The 24,830-nt window shown below is 47.9% G+C and overlaps 1 protein-coding gene across 4 annotated transcripts in view; it reads right to left on the bottom strand.

The window, feature by feature from the left end:
- Nucleotides 1–24,830, bottom strand: part of HMGXB4 (HMG-box containing 4) — a 31,599-nt gene that overhangs the window by 5,484 nt on the left and 1,285 nt on the right. The window contains exons 2-9 of one of the 4 annotated variants that reach the window (XM_069082029.1): nt 18,049–18,145; nt 17,256–17,404; nt 16,957–17,035; nt 15,210–16,198; nt 5,742–5,823; nt 4,702–4,766; nt 655–763; nt 277–446 (exon numbers count right to left, since the gene is read on the bottom strand). In XM_069082029.1, the coding sequence (XP_068938130.1) occupies nt 277–446; nt 655–763; nt 4,702–4,766; nt 5,742–5,823; nt 15,210–16,198; nt 16,957–17,035; nt 17,256–17,404; nt 18,049–18,079 (1,674 nt within the window). In that variant the 5' untranslated portion in view covers nt 18,080–18,145. Of the gene's footprint in view, nt 1–276; nt 447–654; nt 764–4,701; nt 4,767–5,741; nt 5,824–15,209; nt 16,199–16,761; nt 16,877–16,956; nt 17,036–17,255; nt 17,405–18,048; nt 18,146–24,830 lie in introns of those variants that run through there. The other 3 variants (XM_069082030.1, XM_069082028.1, XM_069082031.1) reach the window with 3 other exon arrangements.

The following is a 24,830-nucleotide window of genomic DNA, read 5'->3' as shown; positions in this document are numbered from 1 at the left end:
AGGCCAGCAATGGTGGGAAGGACACACTCCCTGAGGAAGGGAGAGGCCATCGAGAGAAAGGTAAAGGGGAGCCGCTCAAAGACCGTGGGCAGCGAGATGGTCTAATCAAAGCCGCGCTTCAAGATTAATCTGGAGGGAGAGTTGTTATGGATAATCGTAATAGGTTATGGACGCCGAGGACGTGGACGTGGCCATTGGGAGGTCAAGGTCATCTTTCTCAAGCAGTGAAGCAGAGGCCAGGCTGGAGGGCAGGGGCGGTCCAGCCACCACACTCACCTCTGTTTCTTGCAGGCGGTGACCAATGAGGCTCAGTGATTCTCCTAAGAGTTGGAGGTGTGCAGCTACGTCGATGGGATCTGTTTCAGGGACTTTGGCTGGGGAGGAAGACAGCACGGCCGTACTGGAAGGGGACTTTTTATGAGGTGACATCACTCCAGCAGGAGAAGCTAAGGCCAAAGGAGGAGAACAGGGAGGTGAGACCTGGCTACCCAACTGGGCACCACAGCCAGGGACAGGCTTCTCTGTTATACCTCTGAAAATCCCCATGCCAAGGCCCTTCTGGCCTCCTTGCTGCCCCCCACATGTGGAGGCTTTTCTGCACTCCACCTCCACCCCCAACCATGAAGCTTCAGTGGAGGCGGCCCTCACTCCCACCTTTGACTCTCATGGCCCCCTCAGAGCCAGCAGCTGCCTTCCTCTTCACCGTGGTGGCCTCAGCCTTATTCTGCTTGTGTTGGAGGTACTGGGCCTTCTGCTTCCAGACCTGTGCAGACAGCAAGGGTGGGGCAGTCACAGGAGAGAGGGGTGGTCGGGCAGAGAGAACAAGACAGAAGAGGCAAATGAAAGTCGGCCCACTAGACTCAGCCAGGAGGCTCAAGCTGGAGGCCCAGGGACGAGGATCACGTAGGGCTGACTACAGGAGGGAGGCCCTGGGTGGTGGGGATCTTGTGAGACGGAGTGTCAAAAGGAAAGCCTGACTTTTAGCTCATCTGGGGGCTATATAGCAAGTTTATCTTTTATAGATTTCACAATGAAGAGGAGCGATGGCATGGCAGGGCCAGGGTCCTCCTCCCCAGGGAGCTGTGGAGACGGCAGCTTCTGCAGCAGGGAACAGCTCCAGGGTCAGGCAGATTTAATCTCCAAATGCAGAATTAGTGTGTTTCTGGCTTTCACTGCTTCCCATGGCTGGAATGGCTCCCCTTCCCCCCCCCCCAAGATCTTCATTGTCCTTCAAGGTCTGAGCCTACTTTTGCTTTCTGGAGTGCTCACACAGCATTCTGTCTCTCTGATCCCTCTCTTGTCTTCTTCCTGTGCTGTGGCTGTAGCAGATGCTGCTGGTCTGTTTGTGGAAAGGGGGTGGGGGCTGGGAGTACCGGGACCTGGGGCCAGCCTCCCTCTGACCCTAATCAGTGTGGTGGCCCTGGGAAAGGCGGGCACTTCCCACTTCACTTTTCCTGATCTGTAAAGTAGAAATGATAATAATTTATTATCTACCTCACAGTGTTGGTTGCTGTGGGGAAAATGCCCTATGAATCTGAAAGCATCCTAGAAATGTGAATTATTACTACTGGGGAGTTCCATCAAGGCAGGGGCAATGGATCACCTCTGGGCCTCCCAGTGACCAGAAGTAAAGGGCTGCTGAATGACTATCTGATAGAGAAATGAGTTAGTCCTTGCTCTCTGATCAGCAGACGGTTCTTGAATCTGGAGAGAAGGACCCTGCCTTTCCTCGATGAGGTCGTTCCCTCATCTGTACCCCAAGCACGGCAGCCGAGTACCATGTGAGGATCAGGCAAGCACTTCTCAGCCAGCTGGATGCAGATCTCGTCTGCGGTCACACTGCCTCTTCGCAGGCCTCAGACGATGCTCTCTGACCTCTGGACTCTCTCTCCCCAGAAGCCCAGTCTTTTGGGCCCAAAGGCAAGACCATTTAAAATAGTCTTGTGTCTGATGTTGAGGAGTGTGAGATCTCAGCCTTGGGCCTGGATCAACCACACTGGAGGCTATGGAAGGATTGTCTGGCTGCTGTCAGAGATGTTTGTTAAGAGTGTGGAGAACAGGAAGGAGGGAGATGAATACTTTTTTTTTTTGGAGGGGGAAGGCAGGGCATTTGGGGTTAAGTGACTTGCCCAAGGTCACACAGCTAGTTTTGTGTTAAGTGTCTGAGGCCAAATTTGAACTCGGGTCCTCTTGACTCCAGGGCTGGTGCTCTATTTGCCGCCCCACCTAGCTGCCCCTGCTTTTTTTTTTTTTTTTAAAGGGAAAAGGATGGTGCCTTGAAACAAGAGGCTGCTGGACTTGACCTCAGTTCCTCTAGACCACCTTACTCCAGGGGAAAGACTGTAAGGATGTAACCAAGGTCTGCTACAGGTTCTTCCTTAAGCCCTGGGAAGCCTGGAAGGAGCCTGACTCCGCCCATTTCCCATGTGCTCTCGTAGGGCCCTTCTCAACAGCAGAGTCCGAGCCCCTTCACTGTGCAGGATCCCCACCACCCACCCATGACTATGCTGGAGAGAGAGCCACCCATTTTCAGCAGCCACATCTCCTGTGATAGCCCTGGGGCCTGAACTCTGGCCATCCCTCCCCACGTTAAAGCAGGTCCACTGAAAATAAATAAAATCACAGGTAAAGAAAGAGGGAAGCAAGACGTCACTACCAGCTGGCAAACTTTCATCCTGAACAGGTCCCACACACTAACTGGACTGCCTCTGATGACAGGCTGCTTGGCCAGTGCCACAGACACACCGTTCCTGGAGTGCAGTTGGACACTGAACACAATTGCTCCACGTATTCTTGTGAATGAGACATGGCCTGGGTAAGAGTGCAGCTGGTTGGATTAGGAGCTGATTTCATAACTAGATCTAACGAGTGACGAGGCTGCTGAAGACCAGGAAAGGGGTGTCTGATGAAGCAATGTGGGGCTCTCTCCCTGGCCCCGGGCTTGTGCATTTTTATCAGTGATTTTGACCAAGGGATGGATGGGATGCTCAACCAAAATAGAGATGAAATAAAATGGGAGGGGATAAGGAAATGGGGACCGCTGAGGTCAGATCTAACTGGCCACATGCACTGCCCCCAAGCCAAGGCAGGCTCGACAAGCTCTGATGTGCTCGGCTGTAAAGGAGGAATGATCCATTGGCTTACGGCCCTGCTTGGATTGTGGGGAGCCAACACAGGGCTGCACGACAGTGCATGTGAAAAAGCAATGGGGGCATTGGAGGCAGCAGGACCAGCCCATGTCCACAGCCCCGGAGACTCTGCTTTCCGGAGGCTGGGGGTCCTGCAGGATCCCTGGTCAGGCATCTGGGATGAGGTAGGGGCTGGAGAGCATGGCATAGAAGGGGCAACTGGGGATGGAGAAAGGAGGCTTGGGGGGGTCAGGGGCTGCCCTGGAAGGAGGATCAGACATGCTCTGCATGGTTCCAGGGGCTGAATGAGAAGCAAGGCACAGAGGCAGCACAAAGGCAAACTGAGGCCAAGAGCAGAGCTGCCCCAAAGTACTCAGGACGATGCACGGGGGCTGCCCTTCGTGTCCACACGACGGGACATTCCCCTTCTCAGAGCTTCAGTTTCTCTGTCTTTACTATAGCTATAACAATCTACAGGCTGCTTCACACATGGGGCTGTTGTAGAGAAAGTGCTCTGAAGCTTTAAGTGGCACTGTCGAGTCTCAGGCTGGGTCCCTCCTGCTTCTGTTTCTGTTCAGTGGAGGGGTATGACCGACAAAGAAGGCTCTTGCAGGGCTGCTTGTCCTGAAGCTCCGCTGACTCAGCTCCCCGGGTCACAGAGTTTGGGGTGAACCCTACTGGAGGGGAGGACAGACTGCAGAGGAGAGCCTCGGGCTGCTTCTGCCCACAAAGGGCTGCCTGTTCGACTTCCCTCTTGGTATGGTGAGAGTATGGGGCTATAAATCACGACCACTGTGCTCTCCAAAGAATCCAAAGTGGACCAGGGTGTCTAAGGAGCAGCCAAAGATGTGGTCATCGGTGTGGATGCCCAGAATAGGAGGGTTGTGGGAGTGCTGACGGGCAGAGCTCTGTCCAGGGGCAGAGGAAGGCGTCCACCACCTTGGGCCCATCCTTGATAGGGGACTGATGGAAGGATATAGGTCAGAATCAGACAGGATGAGAAGGTGAAGAGAGTCTGTGACCTCCCCCACTGGAGAGAAGACTGCTATCTCTGGGACCAAGATCCAATACAGCTAAAGGCCCCACACCTGACGGCTCTAAGAAGAGGCTCACTGCCACAAGGTTCTGGTCACAAGTCTGCCAAGGTGTGGAAAGCTGTGAGCTTTCTTAGTGGAGGGAAGAGCCACACCGAGTTATTCAAAATTCTTTTGAGAGGCAGCATGGCAGTGAATAGCATAGGGCACTAGACCTGGAGGTGGAAAGCCCTTGATTCACATCTAAGTTTGAGGTTAGGCCCTGGCCAACTCATGGCACCCCCGCAGACATCTTTCTCTCCCTGTAAAATGAGGGGGTTGGATTCAAAGACCTCCAGCTCTAGGGGGCCATGAATGACTCAGCTCTGGGAGGTACAGAGCCATCCCTCCAGGGGCTCACCCAGGCTCGACAGCCCAGCACCATAACTCAGCATCTGGGAGCTGAGGCCAGAAAGGGCTCAAAGGCCCCCTGATGAAGCTAGTGTTTTCAGGAGTATTCCAACTGCAGCAAGCTGCTAAATGGTCACTCAGACACTTACCAGTTTGTCTTTTTCTGGCAGCTGTTTCCATACTTCAGCCAATTTCTTGCTCAGTTCCCCAAAATCTAGCAAAAAAGAAAAAAGGTAAGTATCCAATATGGGTAAACAACTCAATCAAAAAAGAAATAAAAATAAGCAACAAGAGTGTTTGTATCAGCATTTAGGAAGGTCAGACTTGAATTCATAGTTGGATGTCTCTGGATGAAATGCAAGGGCTGTCAGCCTGGCTCTCTCTCTCTCTCTTCACCACATCAAACAAACCTGGAATAACAGGACCTATCAACTTATGCTTTTACACAAAGAAGGAATCTCTTAGGCCTCTCTCTCCAGGCCAAGCACCCGAGAGAAGAGAACCAAAAAAGGTTCTGTCCATCCTCCTGCTTCCGAGCCAATCGGGGCACTAAGCACATCTTAGTTTGTGTGGTGTTTCACCCATCCTGCGGACCTGACCCTCACAACCTCCTGTGAGGTATAGGAGCCAGGCAGTTTTCAGATGAAGGAGCTGAGAGTCAGAGGGCAGTGGTGGGCTCCCCCAAGGTCACAGGGAAGGCCAGTAGGGGAGCCAAGGCTAGACCCCAGGGCTCCTGACTTCTCCTGGAGGGCTTTTACCACTGTCTCAATTGCTTAGAAGGGATAGAAAAAGGGACTATCTATGGCAGAGGCTTACATCTTGGCCCATACAGCCAGACTATGGGGATACAGGCAAAAGTGAGGATGGTGTGATACCACTCTTGGAATGAACAGGTCCAGACCAGGTTCTCCTACGTATGGAAAGTCTGCCGTAGCCTCTTGGCGAGCAAAGGCCAACACCTCGACACACTTCCACATAAACCTCGATATCCTTTGGGCACTTCTATGGTGGACTGTCTTCTATTTATAAAAGAGGAATTTAACATTTCAGATGCTAATCTGACCTACTTACATAACATCAGAACTGAAGAAGGAAACTGAGTTGGCATTCTTCGCAACAGTCTAACCTTTGGCATCCCTACAAGGCGTGAGGAGACTCGCTGAGAGGCCCAAGGTCCAAGTGTCCTTACCTATTCCTGGGTGCTCTGCCACGATGGTGACCCGGTACTCCTTACAGAACACCTGGTAGGCAGACATATTCTTCTTCTTTGGCTAGCCCCAGAGAGAAAAGAGAACAGGACGAGACATAATTAGGACACAGATTTAGAAACCTGGGACCCAAGGGGACCAAGGAGAAAGGATTTTCATGCTGTTCCATCAAGGGAAAGGATTCTAAATGAAGGTCTTCACTGATGGCCCAGAAGCAGATGTTACGTTACAGGTTATGACCTCCTTGACGTTAGGGACCATGTATCATTTGTGCCCTGCCCCCAATACCCAGTACAATACTTGGGCACACAGGCCACAATCAGTGTTTGCTGAATGAATGAAAGGATCCCTTTGGACTGGAAGCTCCTTGAGGGTTGGGGCTGCTATTTGTCTTTGTATCCCATGTGTTTAGCACAGTGCCTAGCACACAGCAGAAGCTTAATGAATGCTTACTGACTGCCTAAAATGAGCTAGATTTAGGCCACACTCTTCGCACCTCAGAGATGAATCCGTTAAAGGTACCAGTTTCATGGTTTCATCGAATGGGGGGTGGGTGGGGGTCAGACCACTCTACCTGTGCTGTACCTTTGTCTCTGAAATTCTGTACACTGAAACACAGCATACATTTAACAATGGTGGGCTTTTTTTTTTTTTTTCCTGATTGATGATTTGGTTGTACTTATGACCCAATTCAACAAGTGCATGCTGGGCACACAGAAAAGTTCCACCACCACAATTGGAAGGCACTGCAATTGTGTTTCATTTAAACAAAACAGAAGGATTATGTACTCTGGGTCTTTTTCTTCAGTAACACATGCTCCTTTAACTAAACAACCACTACACCAACAGCTAGCATTTGTATGTCTCTTTAAAGTCTGAAGAGTGCTTCCTAAATGTTTTCTCATTAGCTCCCCACATCAACCCTGGGAGGTAGCCCCTATCCCCATCTGACATAAGAGGAAACGGAGGCAGACAGAGGTTAAGTGACTTGCCCAGTTAATAAGTCTGAGTTGGATTTGAACTCAGGTAAATTGACTATCCCTTCCTCTACATCGAGATGAGAAACCGAATATGAATTTGGTATGTGCCTTCTTATTTATTCATGAGTTGGGAAAAATCCCCCTACATATATTTATGCATTCCTGATTTCTCAATTCCTAAGTGAAGCTGACTGACTTTGCACTTTTGAAAGAATCATACATTCAAAAAAGCCTTTAGGAGGTGGTCAGCCAGTCCAAGCTTCTCATTTTGTGTATGAGGGGAAACTGAAGCCCAGAAGGTGAAGGGACCTCCTCAGGGGCAGAGTGGTGACTCCAATCTGAAATCAGGGCTCTCTCTGTTCAGGAGACCACTCTGTGCAGTCAATCACTACTTCAATCTCTCCTTTGTCCTTCTGACTCCCATTGTGACACTTTTTCTACCACACCCCCAGCTGCCATTAATTCAAGGGAAGAAAACACTTTTCTCCACTGGTAGAAAAAGCTTCCAATGTTAGAAAAGAGACTGTCATTTCATTAGACTTTGATGCTTTGAGGTAATTAAGGAACTTCTATCAGTTAAGTGGTTTAGCTTTCTGAAAAAATTAGTAAATGGATGTTGTGTCACCACAAAATGATGGACTGATTAAAAAAAATCACCAGCATTTACCCATCTGAGCGAATGCTGCTTCCAGAGCAGTCCCCTGGCAAGACCACGAATGTCCCCATTGCCATGATGCACTGTTGTCACAAGGTGGTGGAACTCCCCCCGTGGGAGCTGCCTTCAGAGAAGGTTAGAAACCCCATGAGAAAGAGAAGCTCCAGACTGAATGGGTGCCCACTATTCCACAGGCTCCGAGAAGAGGTCACTGCCCAGTCTAACCATCTCCACTGTGTGCCAGACTTGGCATGCACTGTCTTAGTTCTTTTCCCAAACTCCACCTACTTTCTGTTAAATCTGATCTTGTTTTTATCAGTACTTTTTGTTTCTGTATCACATTCTTTTCAGAACAGATTCCTTGTCCTTCCCCATCTCTTGTAACAAAGCCAATCTACTTTCAGAGGGTGGAAACTCAAAAGAAATGATCTACAACAGTACACAAAAGACTGGTATAGATTCAATTACAAAGATTACAACTTAAACAGCTGGAGGAACACTCATTATTTCTGGCCTGACCATGCCAATATAATACAAATGTAAAATGATAATATGACCAAAGTTAGTTTAAACACTTAATTTTATACCAATAAAATTATTGGAGGGTTAGTTCACAGAACTTGATAAAACAATAAAATTTATGTAGAAAAAATAAATGCTCTAGAATGTCAAAGGAAATGATGAAAAGGGGTAGGGATAAAGAGGGAGTAGCATTTCCAGACCTCAAACTATATTATGAAGCAGTAGCCAACATGATATTGGTTAAACAATAGAGGCAGATCAATACAAAGGAGCAGACAAAGGAGAATCAGAAACAATGGAGCTATCTGGTGTTTTATGAAGCAGAAAATGTCAATTACTTACACAAGATCTCCCTATGTGATATGAAGTGCTGGGAAAGTGGGAGAGGCTGCAATGAGGCTTAGACCAATACCTTCCACCACACTCCCCAATACATTCTAAATGGAAACGCGACCCTAATGATCACATCATAAAAAAAATGACCTCTCACCGATTTGGATAGGAGATTGATTTTTAACAAAATAAGGGATGGAGGCAATTAAAGAAGATAAAAGAGAGAATTCTGATTACATGAAATGTAAAAGCTTCTGCATAGACAACATTAATGCACCTAACCTAAAAAGGGAAGTGGGTGAATAGGGAAAAAATTTTGTATCAAATTTCTCTGATAAGGGTTCAGAACGCAAGACATATAAATGATGAATAATGGACACACACACAAACATATACACACATACAAACATGCATGTATATATTTACACACACACACCACACATCTTTGTTTATGTCATTCACAATACCTTCTCAGTAGTTCTATTACAACAGTTGTGTTTTAACTCTGGTATCAAGAATTAAGTACTAAGAATTAAGAATAATGGCAAGAAAAAAAGCCTATCAGATCTCTATATACAGCTTTTATGAAAAGACTACTGAAAATTGTGTTAGATACTATATACTCTAAATAGAAATCTTAAGCCCTACTCTCTACTGTCTGAGCTTTCACCTAAATTAAAACTTAAGTCTAAAAATTACCAATAATATTTTAACATAAATGAAATAAAATCCATTTTTTTAAGCTCTAATTTTTCTATCTCCTGACTGGAATGCCTTAGCCTAAGCCTCATGTGGCAAATGGCCAGGAGTGCCTGGTAACTTTTCCTAAGGAGATTCCATCCAATTTTTCTTCTCAGAGTATAATCCAGACTGAGACATACTGTTGCCAGTTTGTTGCCATGGACAGTTGGTTTTACCTTTGCAACATCTCTTAAATACAAAGTGGAAGTTATCCTCACCACCACTGCTGGAGGGAGAAGTTGAGAGGGGGCATAATTCACGTGAAACTCAAAGTACTTTGTTGGGGAAGAAGAGCAAGAAAAGATTAAGAATAAGAAAAACACTGGAGGCAAGGGAAAGCAAAATAGCTCATTAAATGATGAACTTCTTACGGCTGGCAGCAAAGTTGGCCATGCCCCAATGGCTGGCTCAGGCCCTGACACAAAGAGGCCCCTTTGGTCTCTCTTTCTGGCAACACGCACAACTGCCTGGTCTGGGGTTGAGGTACCCGGCATCCTTAACGTCTCTAGTGACTGACTCCAGATGGCAAATCCAGGTCCGGTGTGTGGAGGCAGTCCTGAAGTTGTGGGCTGATGTCTGTGGTCCAGTGCAGAACACTGGCTTTGGGATCGGAGGATCTGAGTTCAAATATTGCCTCTCTTACTACCTGAACCTCCTTCAGCCCCAGTTTGGTCATCTGTAAAAGGGGCTGGCAAAGACGGTCTCTGAGGTTCCTCCCAGCCATAGATCTATGATCCTATGAGCCTTCCAGATACATGGTTACACGAGAACAGTAAAAATTCAGATCCCTCTCTAAGGATGGCCAAGGTCTGGGCAGCTAAGGGCTAACTGTTATAAACAACAAAACAGTCAAGAGTTTAAAATCTTTTGGAAGGAAGTTGTTAACAACATGTTACATCCTCCTCTGTCCTTTACACTGTCTCCTCTCCTGCCTCTTTTCTTCCTTCCATTGTCCTCTGTGGATGTGAGTCCTGATCCCCTTCTTGCCTGCACAGGGCCCTCCCTGGCCAGGAGCGCTGCTGACTGTGCTGCTGCCAGGCCGGGCCCTACTCCCACGCTCTGAGTTCTGCTGTCTCTGTGTCTGGTTGAAGTTTTCCTTCCTCCCCTATCCCAAGTAACCATTTTTGAGGGCCGCTGTTAGAGTGCCTGCCTCCAACAGTCCCATCCCCCTCTCACACTGGCCACTTAGAACTCACATTATCTTGGGGCTGCTCAGAGGGCACCAACGGGAGAGTTGGCATCCTTGGGGATATCTTTCAGTTCTTCTTCCCCCTCGCCTCCCACATCTGATCACCCTCGGTCACAGGCCTTGCTTCTGTCTGCCTCAGGTCAGGTCCTCGTGTTTCCTGGACTCCAACAGCGCCCTCCTGGCTGCCTCCATGACATACGTGACAATGCTGTCAAGCTAATCTTCTTCATCCATAGACGTGATCAGGCCCCTCTTTGGCTCCAAACCCTTCAATGCTACCTTAGTGTTTACTGAATAAAGCTCCGATGTATTAATGCTAACCTGAAACGCTGGGCCTTCTTCACTTAGCATTGCCTCATGCTTCCAGCCTCCTTTGTGGTGCCCCCTTGAGTTATCAGGGTGCCAGGTGCACGGATGTATGTGTGCCCATGCCACACCGGATGCCTAGTCGGCCTCTTCTTTGCCCTCATCTCACATAGTTTTGGCCTAAGTCCAAAGAAGGCCCTGCCATCCTTGACTAGGTCTCCTTCAGTGTAGACCAGACCCGAAGGGCCCACGAGGTGAGCTGACTTGTTTCAGGGGACACAGAGTTCTTGGCAGAGACAGGTGACACCTCCTTCCATGAAGCGTTCTCTCATTCTTCCTCTCTCTGCACTTCTTCCTTCTGGACATCCTTGGCTGTACACAGACTCCTTTCCCAAACTGGGCACATTTCGCTCCAAATCAGGCATTCGGTTCTGTGTCCCCCTAGCAGATAATAAGCTCTGTGAGGGTAAAGACGGTGTCCTGTTTATCTCTGTACTGCCCCCAGTGTACACAGCACAATGCCCTACGTACAGGAGGACCTGACTGCATGTTTACGGAATTAGACTGACCTGGTCAAAGCACGGAGTCTCCTTACTTAGAATGTGCTGACAGATAAATTACTTAGAAGGGCAGTTACTAGACAGTGGGTGTTCAATGAGTATTTATGGGATTTAAAAAAGAAGAAAACATAGCAAATGCGATCCTTGTCAAGATCCACGAAACTTCTAGTATCACACAATGCTGTTCTTCACAGTAAGGAACACAGCAGCCGCCGCTTCTCAACAGGCATCCTGAGATGCCCAAGTCGTCACCATCTGAGGCAGCGCTGTTTTGAGGGAGGATCGGCCTGCAGGGAAAAGGCACCTGGAGCCCATCCTTATCTCGGCCACTGATGTACCATGGCCTGGTGTGACCACACGGCTCACACCTCAGTTTCACCAGAGTACACAGAGTACAATGCTATCTCAAATCAAGTCACCTGGAGACTCTGAATGCCAAATGCACGACTGCCTACAAAACCATTTTATGGACAAGTCACACAGGGCAAGTGCTCATGTGGTGGTCAGAGAAAGTGACACTAGGGCATTGTCAAGGACTCTTAAGAACTTTGGAGTTGACTGTGTGACACGGGAGACACTGATCCAGGACCACTCAGCATGGCGTGCCCACATCTGAGGTGTGTGCTCTACGAGCAACAGCCCTGAAGCAGCTCAGAAGAAAGAAGAGGTGAGTGAATGTAGAGAATCCACCCCAGACACTCACACGGACTATTCGTGCCCGACCTGGGGTGCAGCATTCCGGGCTCGTGCTGGTTTGACTGGCCAGTCAGACGCTCTGTAACTCGACTCTTAACAGGCCTGATAACTTGGTCCTCTTTGAGAATGAAGGACAACAAGCAGCCAGTGACCTCTATACACAGAGAAGGCTGATGTTGTTTTTGAAATGTCTTAAAGTCACATATACAATTCTGAGAGGGAATGTTAAGCTACTCTCTAGGTCTTCTGTTAGTGACTGATTAAAGTGATTTTCACATGTTCCTTAAGTGAGGGCATCCTGCCCACTCCACTTCCTATCAAATCCACTCCCCAAACTTTTCACTTCTCCTGATGACTATCTGGAAGTAACCGAGCTCTTTTTGGACAATTTTTCTATTCTCCAGGATGTTTCCTGCTATGCTATTTATTCACAGGAGGCCTGGTCCGGTCCAGCCTAGGGGCTGGAGCTCTCCAAATGTTTATTTCACAAGAAACTTCATCATTCTCCATTCTAACTCCTGACTATCAGGTTTTCTGCCTACCTATGTCTTCAATTCCTTTCCCCTTAAGGAACTTGGTCCTTTCCTCTGACTTATTCTGCTCTAAAGATTACAGCACCTCTTTACCCTCTCCCCAGCCCCTCCATCTCTTTGTCTCTGGCTGTCTACCCCCAAACTTCTACCAACCCTTTTCATACACCCTCTGCTTCCTATCTATTCTCTCCGGCAATCTCCTGTTTCCTTCCACTATGCCCTGCAGAATACGTCCTTCATGGGGTGGTAGGGGGTATCCTTCTGAGCCCTATTTCCTTCACCTGCATCTTCTCCTCCACACCTACCCTCTTTGCCCAACCAACACTTGGCTTTCCTAAAAATGCTCTGTCCCATAACATTGTCCCTGTCTCCTTATTCCCTAATGCTACTTTCAGGACATGAAACTGTTACCTTTCTCTGTTTCTCTGCCAGGATCTTCTTCCGACCACTCATGGGTGGGTCAGCCTCTTCATCTACTTCTGACATCCTAGGGAAGTCAAGCACTTGGCCCACCTTCTTTTTTCCTCTCCACTGTAATCTTTCACTATACTTACTCCTCTGAGGTAAAGGGCCTCCTATTTCAAGGCCATGGACCTCACTGTATCCACTGACCTCCACCTTCATTCAGATATCCTACAGAGGCTGCGTTTTGGATTTCATCACTGAATTCTCCACCTTTGTGAACTCCAGAAGGTTTGGCTCACCACAACCCACGGTCTACCTGCCAGAAGACTTTGCTTGCCTGACAAGAAGCTTATAGGCTCTCTAAATGCTGTCCCTCTCCTAATTCAGATCTTGGTGCCACATTTCAGGAGGGACAGTGAGAGGAAAGCGACTGAGATGGTGAGGAGATGACAAGTCACATTTTATGATACTGGCTCAAAGGGCTGGGGATGCTTAGCTTAGAAAAGAAGATTCTAGGGAGCCACGGTAGCTGACTTTGAAAAGCTACCTTGTTAAAGAGGGCTTGTATATTCTGCCTGGCCCCACAAAAGCTGTGGAATGAGCCCAGGGATTAGTCAGAAAGACAGAGTTCTGGTGCCATAACCTATTTGAGCCTACACTCACTCCCTCCTCTGCGAAAAAGGAATAAAACTTGTGCCTGGCCCACCCAAGAGTGCTGCTGGAAAACATCCAGATACTTGACAGATGAAGATGGGATTGGAAATACTAAATCACTGGGAGCCCCATTTCAGCTCAGTATGAGAAAATCTTCCTCACGCTGGGAGATACTCTACAAAGGAGGGAGCTGCCTTGGGAGGTCCTAAGGTCCCCAATGCTTGAGGTCTCAACCAGGCTTGGCTGACCATCTGTCAGGGGGCTGACCGAAGAGATCTGTATTTGGGGCGGGGTCAGACGTGGTGATCACTGGGTTTCCTTCCAATTCTAGGATTTCATTCCTTCCTGCTACATCTGGTCAAAACGAGGGGGGGGGGGCAAGCCCAGGCACTTTAACTCCATGCTCTGAACACCTCATGCTGCACTAACTCTCCTCACCACCAACTTGTTTATACCCATTGCCTGTTTCCTGTTTCTAGCTTGGCCTTGGGCCTGGCCCAATAGCAGGCACTACATAAATCCTTGCTGACATCGGTCCTGGAGACAAAAGCACAAAAGTATGCTGACAGGCCCATTTTGCCCTGATTCGTTTTCCTAGTGTATTTTCTCCTTTCCCTTAGTGTTTCCAGTGCTAAGTCCCAACCTCTCACTTTAGTCTAGCTCCCCCCATCCTCTCTTTGGAGCATCTTCAATCTGTCTCTACTGGCTCCTCATCTGCCCATAAATGACTTCACTTTGACCTCTCCCCCACCCCGTTTTCTGAACAAGGGCCCACCTGTGCCACTGTATGCTCACCAGCACTTTGCACTGTGGCTTCTACCCTGGCCCCTCTAAGGAAGCTGCTCTGCCCAAAGTCACTGGCAGCCTCCCAAAGGCCAAATCCAGTGGCCTTTCTTCAGTCCCCATCATCCTCTACCAGCCTGGACCATGAGACCCTGCATATTCTTCCCTCGCTTTTGGAACTTCCATTCGCTGGCCCCACACTGCCCACACTTGCTTATTCCTTCTCTGTCTTCCTGAGAGTCTGTCCTTCATTCTCTTCTCCTGTCTCAGAGGCCCCACTCACTGATGAGGTCTCCATCTGCCACCACTGTCCCTTCTCCTGGCCTCTAGACCTATTTCCAACTGCCTAGCAGATGGTCCTGCCTCAATGTCCCAGTGGCCCCTAAAACTCAAAAATGGCCTTTCTTGACCTTTGCTCATGTCACCCTACCTTCTTCCCCATGTTTGCTTTTCAGATTAATTAGGATCGTTTCTTTATGAGAGAAGCAGTTTTGTTGTTTAAAAGGTAACCTTTACAGAGAAAATTGTTTTGAGCTTCTTAAATACAGAGGTGAATGGGATTTCCCTGACCTTTCCCGTAAAGAAGCCATCAAGTTTCCCTTCTTACTTTGCCTTTAAGCTCTTTCTACCGCCTGGTGACAAAGAAATGAAATTTGTGATCATCTGATCATAGACTACAGAAGAGTCTTGGGCAGAAATTTCATTCCCTAGAAGATCAAAGCCAGGTGATTTTGCATTTCAATGAATGTAAAAAAAAAAAAACAAGTAAATGCCCAATTCTACCTCAGAACATTACTTGGTTTGGAATCCCCAGGAAAGACATGAATGAGTTTCATTAACGTGACCGGTTATTACTCTAGAGATTCTGGCCGACATTTCCATTTGACTTCTAAGAGCTGTCCCTGTATAGACACTGTTCTCCTGTCGCCAGCACTACTAAGTTAAGGAAGCCATGGGTGGCACTGGCCCCAGGCAGCCCCAGCAGCATTGTGGGCATGTGGCAGAAAAGCAGCGGAGCACAGAGACTCGGCTAGTAACTAAGGGACTTCTCCTGGGCCCTGACCGCCCCAGGCCAGAGGCCCAGCTCTTTACCTTTTCTGATTTTTCTGCCTTCTCCCTCTCCCTCTCCCTCTCTTCCTTCCTCTTCTTCTTGTCGCTCTGTCCATCAGGGTGGAAGCCTGGTGGTGGCGCGGCTGCCGGGAAAGGTGTGCTGGCTGGGGCTGGGGGCCCAGGGCTTGCGCCGGGGGCATCTGCCCCCGCCGAGGACGAGGCGGACAGCCCAGGGCTCTTCTTGGGCTTGGAGTGTCGCTTTTCCTTGTGCCTCTCCTTGTCCTTCTTCTTCTTGCTCTTTTTCGACTTCTTCTTCTTCTTGACCTCCCGGTAAGAGTCGTCAATCACCAGTTCACCTGCCTCCAGCTCGGCCCCCGAGGATGAGCCTGACTCCAGGGCAGGCTCGAGGCTGGAGAGCTCATAGTCAGTGCCGTGGGGTTCTGAGAAGATGGACACATCGGACCCGAAGCCTTCGGGACCAGGAGAGGGGTGCTGGTCTGGGGTTGGCTTGTGCTTCTTCCTGGCTGTTTTTAGGAAACTCTGCAGCTCATGCCCGAGGAGGAAAGTGCCCTGCTCATCTCGAGCTGATTTCTTGGAGGACTTTTTTGTTGTCCCTTGAGGAGGAGGATGCTGGAAGGGCTCCTCATCACCTGTCCTGCCTTCCTTCTCCTTGGGTGAGAGAATAAGTTTCATTTTTAAGCCATCTGGCTCTCGCAGGGTCAAGGTCTCCGTATTAACATAAAGCGGCTTCATTTTTTTGGCCTTATGGAAGGCACCGTCCTCAAGTGAGAGCTCCCCGCTGCTGCCGCTGCTCCCCTTTTTCCTGGGGTGCTGTTCCTTTTTGCTTTCTGAGTAGCTCGAGGAGCTAAAGGAAGAAAATGAGGATTTCTCCCCTGTCTTTCTGGGGGGCTTAGAGCCTGTTGCAAGGGGAGATGTGATGGCCTTCAGCAGGTCCATGGCTGTATCGGAGGGTGGGGGACTTGGCACCACCTTCTTCTTTTTCTTCTGTGACGACTCCAAAGGCGAAAGATCTGAAAATCATCAAAAGGAAGACAGTTTCAGAATGATGGGAGGCAACGTCTAATGTGCTCCCCCTTCTCACCAGATACCCCACCAGCAGGAGGAAGAAAGAGGCCAACAGGAAGGGGAGAGGAGTGACCCTCCAAATGGTTTGCAGCACTCAGAAGTGAATGCCCACGCACGTCCTGGCTTGGTGTGACCGCTTGCCTCTGGACCTGGGAGGCAGCGAGCCACTCAGGAGTCTTTGCAGGCAACCAAACAGAGCACACCCCAGAGGATGGAACAGAGCTGTGGGATTAAGGTAGGTTATAATTTAGAATTCAGAGCATCATCTGGCTTTGTGTCCAGGCCAAACTCACTGGGGAAAAGGGTTAGTCTCTTCAGCTGTGCTTATTACATGGCCAAGAAAAACTGGTCTTAGTCAGGAGTGGCTATGCAGTTATGCTCCAGAAGAGGGAGAGGTGACCCACAGGTGCAGGCCAGAGGGCATGAGAACCACATGTGGCAAAGGGGGTGCTAGAGAGGAATGGGCAGAAGACAAGTGGATGATGGGGGGGGAGAGGGAACCTGGTACCTGGTGTATCACAAATGAAGACTGTTCTTCTATGCTGAATCCTCCACAATCCCAGCCCTCCACCTCTCTCCTCCTTCACACTGGTTTATCGGCAATCAGAACAAGAACCACTGTCCTGTTAAATAGGCCACTGAGTCAGCAACATCTGGACCCCTTTCCCTCGCCCCGACTCCTGCGGTGCCCTCCTGTCCTCACCTCCATAGCAGGACTCGCCGGAGGAATGCTTCCTCCTCCTCTTGTGCGCGTCCGTGCCCAGGGAGAAGAGATCTCTCTCCTAGAACCAAGGGAGAGGAATAGGCATTGACGGCTGTTCAAGGAGGCAAGTCAAGAACCTTTCAGAACCATGCTCTGCTCCCTGTCAATTCATGACTTTAGAAACAAATAAACAAAACAAAAAAGGGAAAAAAACCACCACAGGAGACAAGTTGTCTCTGTTAGTTAGTGAAAGAGAGAACACAGCCGTCCCTCTCCTGAATGACTTCCTGAATGCTCACCTTCAACCTCTTCTTGGAGGACTTCCTGACCTGAGCAGCAATCTCTTCCTCTTCTCTCAGAAGATCCTTATAGGAACGTTTCTTCTCTCGTTGGCTCCGGCCAGCCGCCAGTCCTATGTCCTCCAAACTTTGGTCACCATCAAAGCAATCTGAAAGCCACACGAGTATATGAGAAAAGAATACAAGGAAGTCTGACAAATTCTTCAATCCCCGCATACATAAGGCCACAGTCCCTCTGCTCCATAATAATGATGGTTGATAAAGCCGCCAGAGAAAAGGGCTTGGATCCAAAGGGAAGAGATGATTTCTCCATCCCCCAGCAGATATACCAGAACCAATACCTATGGCAGTACAAACGCCTAATGCCCACCCTCGGGTGGGGTCTCTTGTTCTCAGTTCTCAATCAGGCAGTGGTCAAGAGCACTGCAAAGGACAGGCCTGGAAGAATAAAGCTTAGTGCGCTCTGCTTCTGTGTGGGAGGCCCGACTGTGGCTCCTATCCCCGCTCTCTTGCTCTATGGAGCTGGCAAGGTCCAAGAGTGCTGCAGGAGCTCAGCCCAGGGAAATCGAAGCTAACATTCCGTGCTCTCATGCTGGCCCCCCCTGTCTTGCTTTTTCATCTCCATGGACCCAGCCTGGGAATGCTGTAGAGACTGGGCCTCCTAAGGACAGTGCTCTGGACCATTCTAGGAGAGAACAGGCTGTGATTCTCAGTGCTGGCCTCTCACTCCATGGCCCGTGGGGACCGAAGAGGGCAACCCCTCTGGAACGCTTCGCAGATTAAGGACTCATACCTTCTTTCTTCCTGGAGTCATCATAAGCCATGGCCGTCCTGCAGGACCTGAGAATGTGGCGCCGTTTCCAAACTCCTTTCCGGCTACAGGACCAGGCCTGAGAAACAAAGAATGAAAACCTTCCTGTGAGGGGAATCACTGTGGAGGCCAAGAAGGCTTCCAGATGGAAATGAGTAGTCATCCACTGAAGGAAAGGGCAGTGAGAAACAAAGGGGCATCTTGCCACCTCCTCACGTTCCCTGTACATCTAGAGGGATTCAGATTGCAGAAGGTGCACCAGACCTAATCATGTGGCTTGACTGATAATATAAAGTTGTGTTTCTTGGAAGTGCAAATTTCTATGCCAAAAACAGCCTGTCAAGAATGCCTGACACAACAGTGAAAAGACCTAAGTCAATGGGCCAGGTTCATTCTTGGCCACAGGCTCCAAAGATCTGGGAGGCTGTTGGACAAATGGATTACACTGTACATACAAAAGAGTGTAAGAAGATCTTACAGAGAAAAATCTAATGCAACTTCAACAGACAGGGGGATATCACTGTAGCAATGTTGTAGAGCTCTTCAGAGTAGAATTTTTATAAAAGGATTTTGTCAGGCTGAGAAATTTATCAAAATAGTTGAAAAAAGTAAGTGACTCAAGCTAAATGGCTCGATGGTATCTTTTAGCACTAGTGAAATGATTTTTAACTGGACTGCTTCAGCAAAAAGGGAGGATGTTGTTTTCCCGAATAGAGATGAATTTGAATCAGCAAAAACTGTTAAGATTGTTATGTATTACTAGCATTCACAGTACTTGAAAGTGTATAAATACTTTAGAATTAAATGAAAAATATGTGCTAGGATTCAAGTTTATAAGCTCTTTTTTTCTTTTGCTTTTTCAGAGGAGGAAGGTAGGGCAATTGGGGTTAAGTGACTTGCTCAAGGTCACATGGCTAGTTTTTTATGTTGTGTCTGAGGCCAGATTTGAACTCAGGTCCTCCTAACTCCAGGGCTGGTGCTCTATTCATTGCACCACTTAACTGCCCCTCTTTTTTTTTTTTTTTTTAAACATCAAAGATGTTAAGTACAGAAAAAAAAACTGAAGACTATCAAATATCCTAAGGGAAATGATATGTCACAGGACAGCAGCACACATAACTCTGCAGGGGATTCCAAGTACTCTAGACATTCAGAATATTTACACTATGCACTAGTCTATAAACTAGGTATACTGGAGGTTTTCTTATGAAACCAGCAAATAATTTATATCCTTACCCTGGCTTAGCAATTATTTAAACTGTTATTTCACATTCATAGTGAAAATTTAGAATTTTTAAGGATGCTTCACTAGGTAATATTCATCAAGGAGATGTTATAATGGTTAGGGTAACTAGATTAAAAAGAGGGGAATTAAGATTCTGAATAATTACTATATATGTGTGTATATATCACACACACACACTCCTTTTTTAACACTAGATTTAAATATGATGCTGAGATGGGGAGGATACTTTGTCAACAAATAAAAATTAACAAAGATCTTTGCTGCTTTACAAAGCAGGAAGTGGAAATGAAGAAATGACTTGATGGAAGCCAGAGAAGTCAGACAGACTGACCCTACAGGAAGTACTGGCCTCACCTTCTGATTGTCACTTTGGAGAAAGAAGTTGGAGGGGGCTGGGGACACATGCGATGTTCCCTCTATTCCTGAAGTGAGGACTGGATACCCCAGCTCTAAACCAGGCCCTGATCACTTCACCTTTCAACCTAGCTAGTGATGGCACCAATGGAGTTATGAAAGGTGCTTCCTCTTTATTCCTCAAAATTTTTGAAGCTATTTTGTTAACTCCGTATGTTTCAAGGTAATGAACTTGTCAGAAATACGTCATTTTCCTCTGACAAAGGTTTCCACTACCAAAAAATAGAGCAATTTGAGAACTCAGGGATAGTAAGAGCCTAAGAGTCAATTCTGTTCAACTAAGTAAAACTGAAGAAAGTGAATAGGGAAACAATCATGAAATATTCAATGGCATTCAATATAGTCACTGACATGTAAAGGTTTTAAATTTTAAAAGCTGGGACAAAGATAGAGCTTAGAAATCACACTCAAAACATTATCTGTTTGTCAAAAGGCCATTTAACAGGTTTCATAGTGGGAACAGAAACATTCAAGAAAAACCTAAGAAAGAATGGGGTAGAGATATTTTGCTTGGCTTATAAAAAAGGGCATTTCTTAAAACTGCCATTCGATTTAAAAATTTGCTTGGGACAAGAAACAGATCAATAAGGAGCTACTCATCCCAGGAGAGGTAAAAACAGATTACTTTGTACACTGTTACTAGGAATCCCACTGCTACATGGTTTTTTTTTTTAAACAACATGCAGATGTAATGCAATAAATTAGAAAAAGATGCTGAGATGGCTAACATCTCTTTAAATAAGAAAGTATGGCCTGAATTTGGAAATCGGCAGTGAGACACACACTGGACTGTTTTAGCCATAATGTTGAGAAATTAATTTTCTAGTCTTTGAAAACGTATTAATCCAGTATGCAGCTATTGGCTTTATTTGCGGATTACTAGAAAGAAAAGATGGTACTGGGGGGATAAAGTCTTAGAGATCAGGGTTAAAGAAGGGCAGAGTCTAGTCAATTTGGGACCAGTTGATATCATGAGTTCTCTAACAGGACTTGGATTTTATGATAAACATAGGGAGTTAAACTCGGAGGGCAGATCTTTAGGATTACCAATTCAGGAAAAATGTTCAAAAGATCAGTTTTCTCTTTTGTATCAGACAATAGGGGCCTTAATTAAACTAATGGTTGGTTAGCCTATAAAATGGCAAAATACATCTGGGAATTCCTTAAACTTGGAGAAGATCAAACTTCTGTGGGCTAAGAAAATACAACTGACCCTCAAGACAGGAGAGAAGCTGAGACTAGAAGGGCAAGAGGCACTTCAAGCACAAAGCGACAATTCTGAAAAATGTTTAAGAAGACCTATGGATCCTTTGGCATTTTTATATAAGACGTGGAAAGGTGGTTATTTGATACGATATACCTTAAATGAAAAACCTAGACTTAACAATGCTAAAAGTTTCAAAATTTGATTTAAAAATAATTTAAGTCCCATCTAATATTAAAAAGTTTTTTCTTCCTGGGGTTCTAATCGATTATGGCAAAAGAACAAGGTAAAATCTGTAAGTTGGACATTTTAAGGGAGATCCAGGAACGGCTGAGAATCAGACGCTGTCTTCCAAACTGCCTCATCATCTTCCCAAACTCGTCTTTTGAAGGCTGTGGATGTTGGCCAACGCAGCTCCAAATGCTTCCTCCAGCACAACCAGAGTCTCTGTTAGCTCCAAAGGGTATCTCTCCAATGATTTCCAGAGGCGTTTTCTCACTTCTATCGCAGGTTCTTCTCATCCTAGCAGAGAACGCCAGCTTTGGGCCAGGCCCCACTGCCTTCCCCTGGGATCTCTGCAGCACTCCCAGCCCCTACCAGCTCTTCAAGTGTCTGAGCTATAGACAAGTTGGGATAGGGACAGATGTCTTTGTACCCAGAAAGAGGCACAGTTAGTACCAACAACTCATTAGTAAGAGAAATGAGAATATATGGCAATAGTTCATTTAAAAGCAATGCCAAAAAAAACCTCCACCAATACAAACTTTGCCTAATAAACAAGATTCGTTTTGTACTCAGGTAAGTTTTATTTTTTGAGTTGTAAAGAGAATATGAAATCAGCTGTGACCAGTTTGGTCAACAGAAGTTAGGAATCTGAATCTTCTCCCTCAGAGTATACAACATCATGCAATACAGTATTATATTCTGTGAGAAGAAATTAAAACATGATTCCTGTCCTGCAAATAGGCAATCCCACGAGTGAAGCATGTTCAAAGTACACTGTAGAAGAAAATGCACACAAAAGCCATTATTGATACAAATACCTAAGGCCAAACCAAGGGGGGCCTGGTGGATAACTGCAGCAACTGACAGACTAGCAAAGATTGAGGACAAGGGAATGAAGAGAGCCCTTCCATTCTTCTCCCTATGGATCACAACATAGCAAACCCGGAAGGGACCTGGGAAATGAGCTAGTCCAACCTCCTCAGTTTACGAAGGCTCAGAGAAGGGGCATGACTTGCCCTACCATCAGGGGCTCTTAACTTTTTCAGCTTGTTGATCCCCTTGTCAGTCTGGTCAAACTTTTATGGACCATTTCTCAACAATGTTTTTAGATGCATAAAATAAAAGCCACAGGATTAAAAAGCAATTACATGGAAAAAGCGTTCACATTTTTTTTTTAAAGCTCAAGTCCCATTGCCTTATATTACAGTTTATAATGATTAATGCATCAATTCTTAATCATGGAATCTGGAGCTGGGAAGGATCTTGGAGATCACCCTTGGTCCCTTCCCTCCACAGACTTGTCTAGCACACACCTCCCGAGCTTTTCTCTTGCTCCATCCTCCTCTTTTCTCCTATTAGCCCAGCACAGCTGCCTTCTCTATAGCAGGCATTTAATAGATGGGTGTTCAATTTACTTCACCCCAGTCCCCTGCCTTTTATAGATGAAGAAACCAAGGAGCAAAAGAAACTGCCTTGTGCAGTCATGACCTAGTGTGCTGGGCAGTGTGAGATCTGGGTTCAAATCCTAGTCTCATGACTCAATCCCTGTATGATCTGAGCCACAGCATTTCTCTTTATCCAGGTCTTATTTTCAATCTGTAAAATGAAGGGCTCTGATGAATGAAGTTGTACTAACAAGTCTAACTAGGTGGATGTGGTAGATGGATTTCAAGAGTTCTGGGACCATGGATGGGAGGAAACATTACATCTTCATTTCAATGTAACTGGTTTCATTCAATATAAGTGGCTCCCTAATTTAGGCATTCAAAACTGTTATTTTAAGAGATACAAGTACTACCAATGAGAGGGCTCTATGGTACAAAAACTAAGAACTGCTCTCTGGACTTCCTCTCCGTTCTATACAGAAATACAAAGTATTTAGTGGAAGGGCAAATAAGAAGTCAGCCTCGCAGGACAGTGAGGATAGGCTCCTGAGGAAGCCTTCAGGAAGGACTTCCTAGAATCAGAACTTTGCAGAGAATGACCAGCAGGCCTCCCTGGGGTCTTCAGGCACCATTGGATGGCCAGCCATTTGTTAGCACACTGGAGAAGGGCTGCAGCTCAGCTCCAGGCTGGCCTCTTCACCCTGAGTGCCCTTCTGACCTTCAGACAGTATGTGTCTATGAAGCAGCAGGATTCAAACCCAGAGTGGCTAGCTCCCCACTGGGTCCTTTCTCCCATACCTTACTGCCTTCCCTGGGGTGAAAACAAAGCTCCCGAATTACCCAGGGAGGTGGACTTGATGGGAAGCTTTGTATACAGAGGTCCTGGGTGTGAGGGAGGACTTTGGCTCTGCTACCTACTCAATCTGAGAAGCCTTTATTAAGTGCTTACTGTGAGCCAGGAGCGGTGTTAGACCCTGGAGACACCAAGACAAAACAAGACTGCCTCAGCCTGGGGGCCGCCTTCCCAACAGAAGCCCCAGGGAAGGAGATCAGGGGCTCTCAGCTCCTTCCCAGAGATCCTAGGATCCAGCTCTGGAGAGAACAAGCACAGAAGAGATGTGGAGGGGACTGCACGTGCTCCCTCGGGTCCCCCTGACTGGTTACTGATGCGTTCATCGGGCACACCATCCAAGTCTCCATTCCCCATGGTGGCTGCATCCATGGGAGCGCCTTTTCTCCGCGTCTCACAGAAAGCGCTTTTCGCAGCCTCAGAACACAGCGAGGCTGGCCTGCAGCCTGGTCACACAGTCACCCTGAAAGCCCTGCCAGCCCTTAAGACTCCCCTGAGGCGGCTTCCTAGAACCCCGGCTGTCTTCAGGGAACCAGCAGGCGCTGCAGCACGGCTCTGAGTGAAGTCACTAAGCTAAAACACAGGGCTGCGTAAACGGCAGGCTAGGACCAGGCTATCTCCACGACGTCCTTCCCAGCTGGGAATCCATGCTCTCTGTGAGCCGGCGGGCTGGTCTCTCTCCCTAGCACCTAGAACCCAGCCCTGGCTGGGTTGGACTGCCCGTCTGCAGCCTCGTGGCCCCGCTCTGTCTGTGACCCCCCAGACTGCGGATCAGAACCCGCTCCCCGGGCCTCCTCTCTGGTGCCTGCCGGCTCAGTCGGGGCATGCCGCTCCCGCTCCCTTGTCTCTGGATCCCGGGGGCTTAGGACACAACGGGCTGCCAGCGCCTGACCTATGGCCGGGAGCAGAATCCCTGCATTCCGGGAGTCCGTCCCAGCAGGCCCCGGGCACTGGGGCAGACGGGGTCTGGTCCTCGGCCCGCACCGCGGGGGGCCCAGAGGAGGCACCCAGGGGCTCCAGGGTCTGAGTCTGGGCTCTGTGGGCTCACGAGGCTGGGACGCACGGACTCCTCCCATGCTCGGCCCTGGGCTGTGCCTCAGTTTCCCGGTCTGTAAACCGAGGAGGGCGGCTTCCAGATTTAAGGCTACGACCCCCCGACCCTTAGTGTCCCCAACACTGCCTGGGAAGGTGAGATCTGAAGGCCCCTGAGGCACAGCCCTCCAGGGGCCTCAGCCTCCTCTACAAAACCAGGGGCTGGATCGGCGGCCTCTGAGGGCTTTTCCAGCTGAGTCTGAGGACCTGCACCAGAAGCACTCTGCGCTCTTGCTCTGGTGGTGACTCAGTTTCTCCAGCTGTAAAAATGGGGGAGTCAAACTCGGCCCCTGACGTCCCTTCCGGCTCTAAGTCTGCGTGTTTGGGGGCTCTGGTCTGGGGGATCGG

This window comes from Petaurus breviceps, unplaced genomic scaffold, assembly GCF_028583685.1.
Source record: "Petaurus breviceps papuanus isolate PSGF00001 unplaced genomic scaffold, PetGlider_PUasm1.0 156, whole genome shotgun sequence".
Classification (NCBI taxonomy): Eukaryota; Metazoa; Chordata; class Mammalia; order Diprotodontia; family Petauridae; genus Petaurus; species Petaurus breviceps.
Note: the sequence above shows the minus strand (reverse complement) of the source record. Positions and strands in the feature narration are given on the sequence as shown.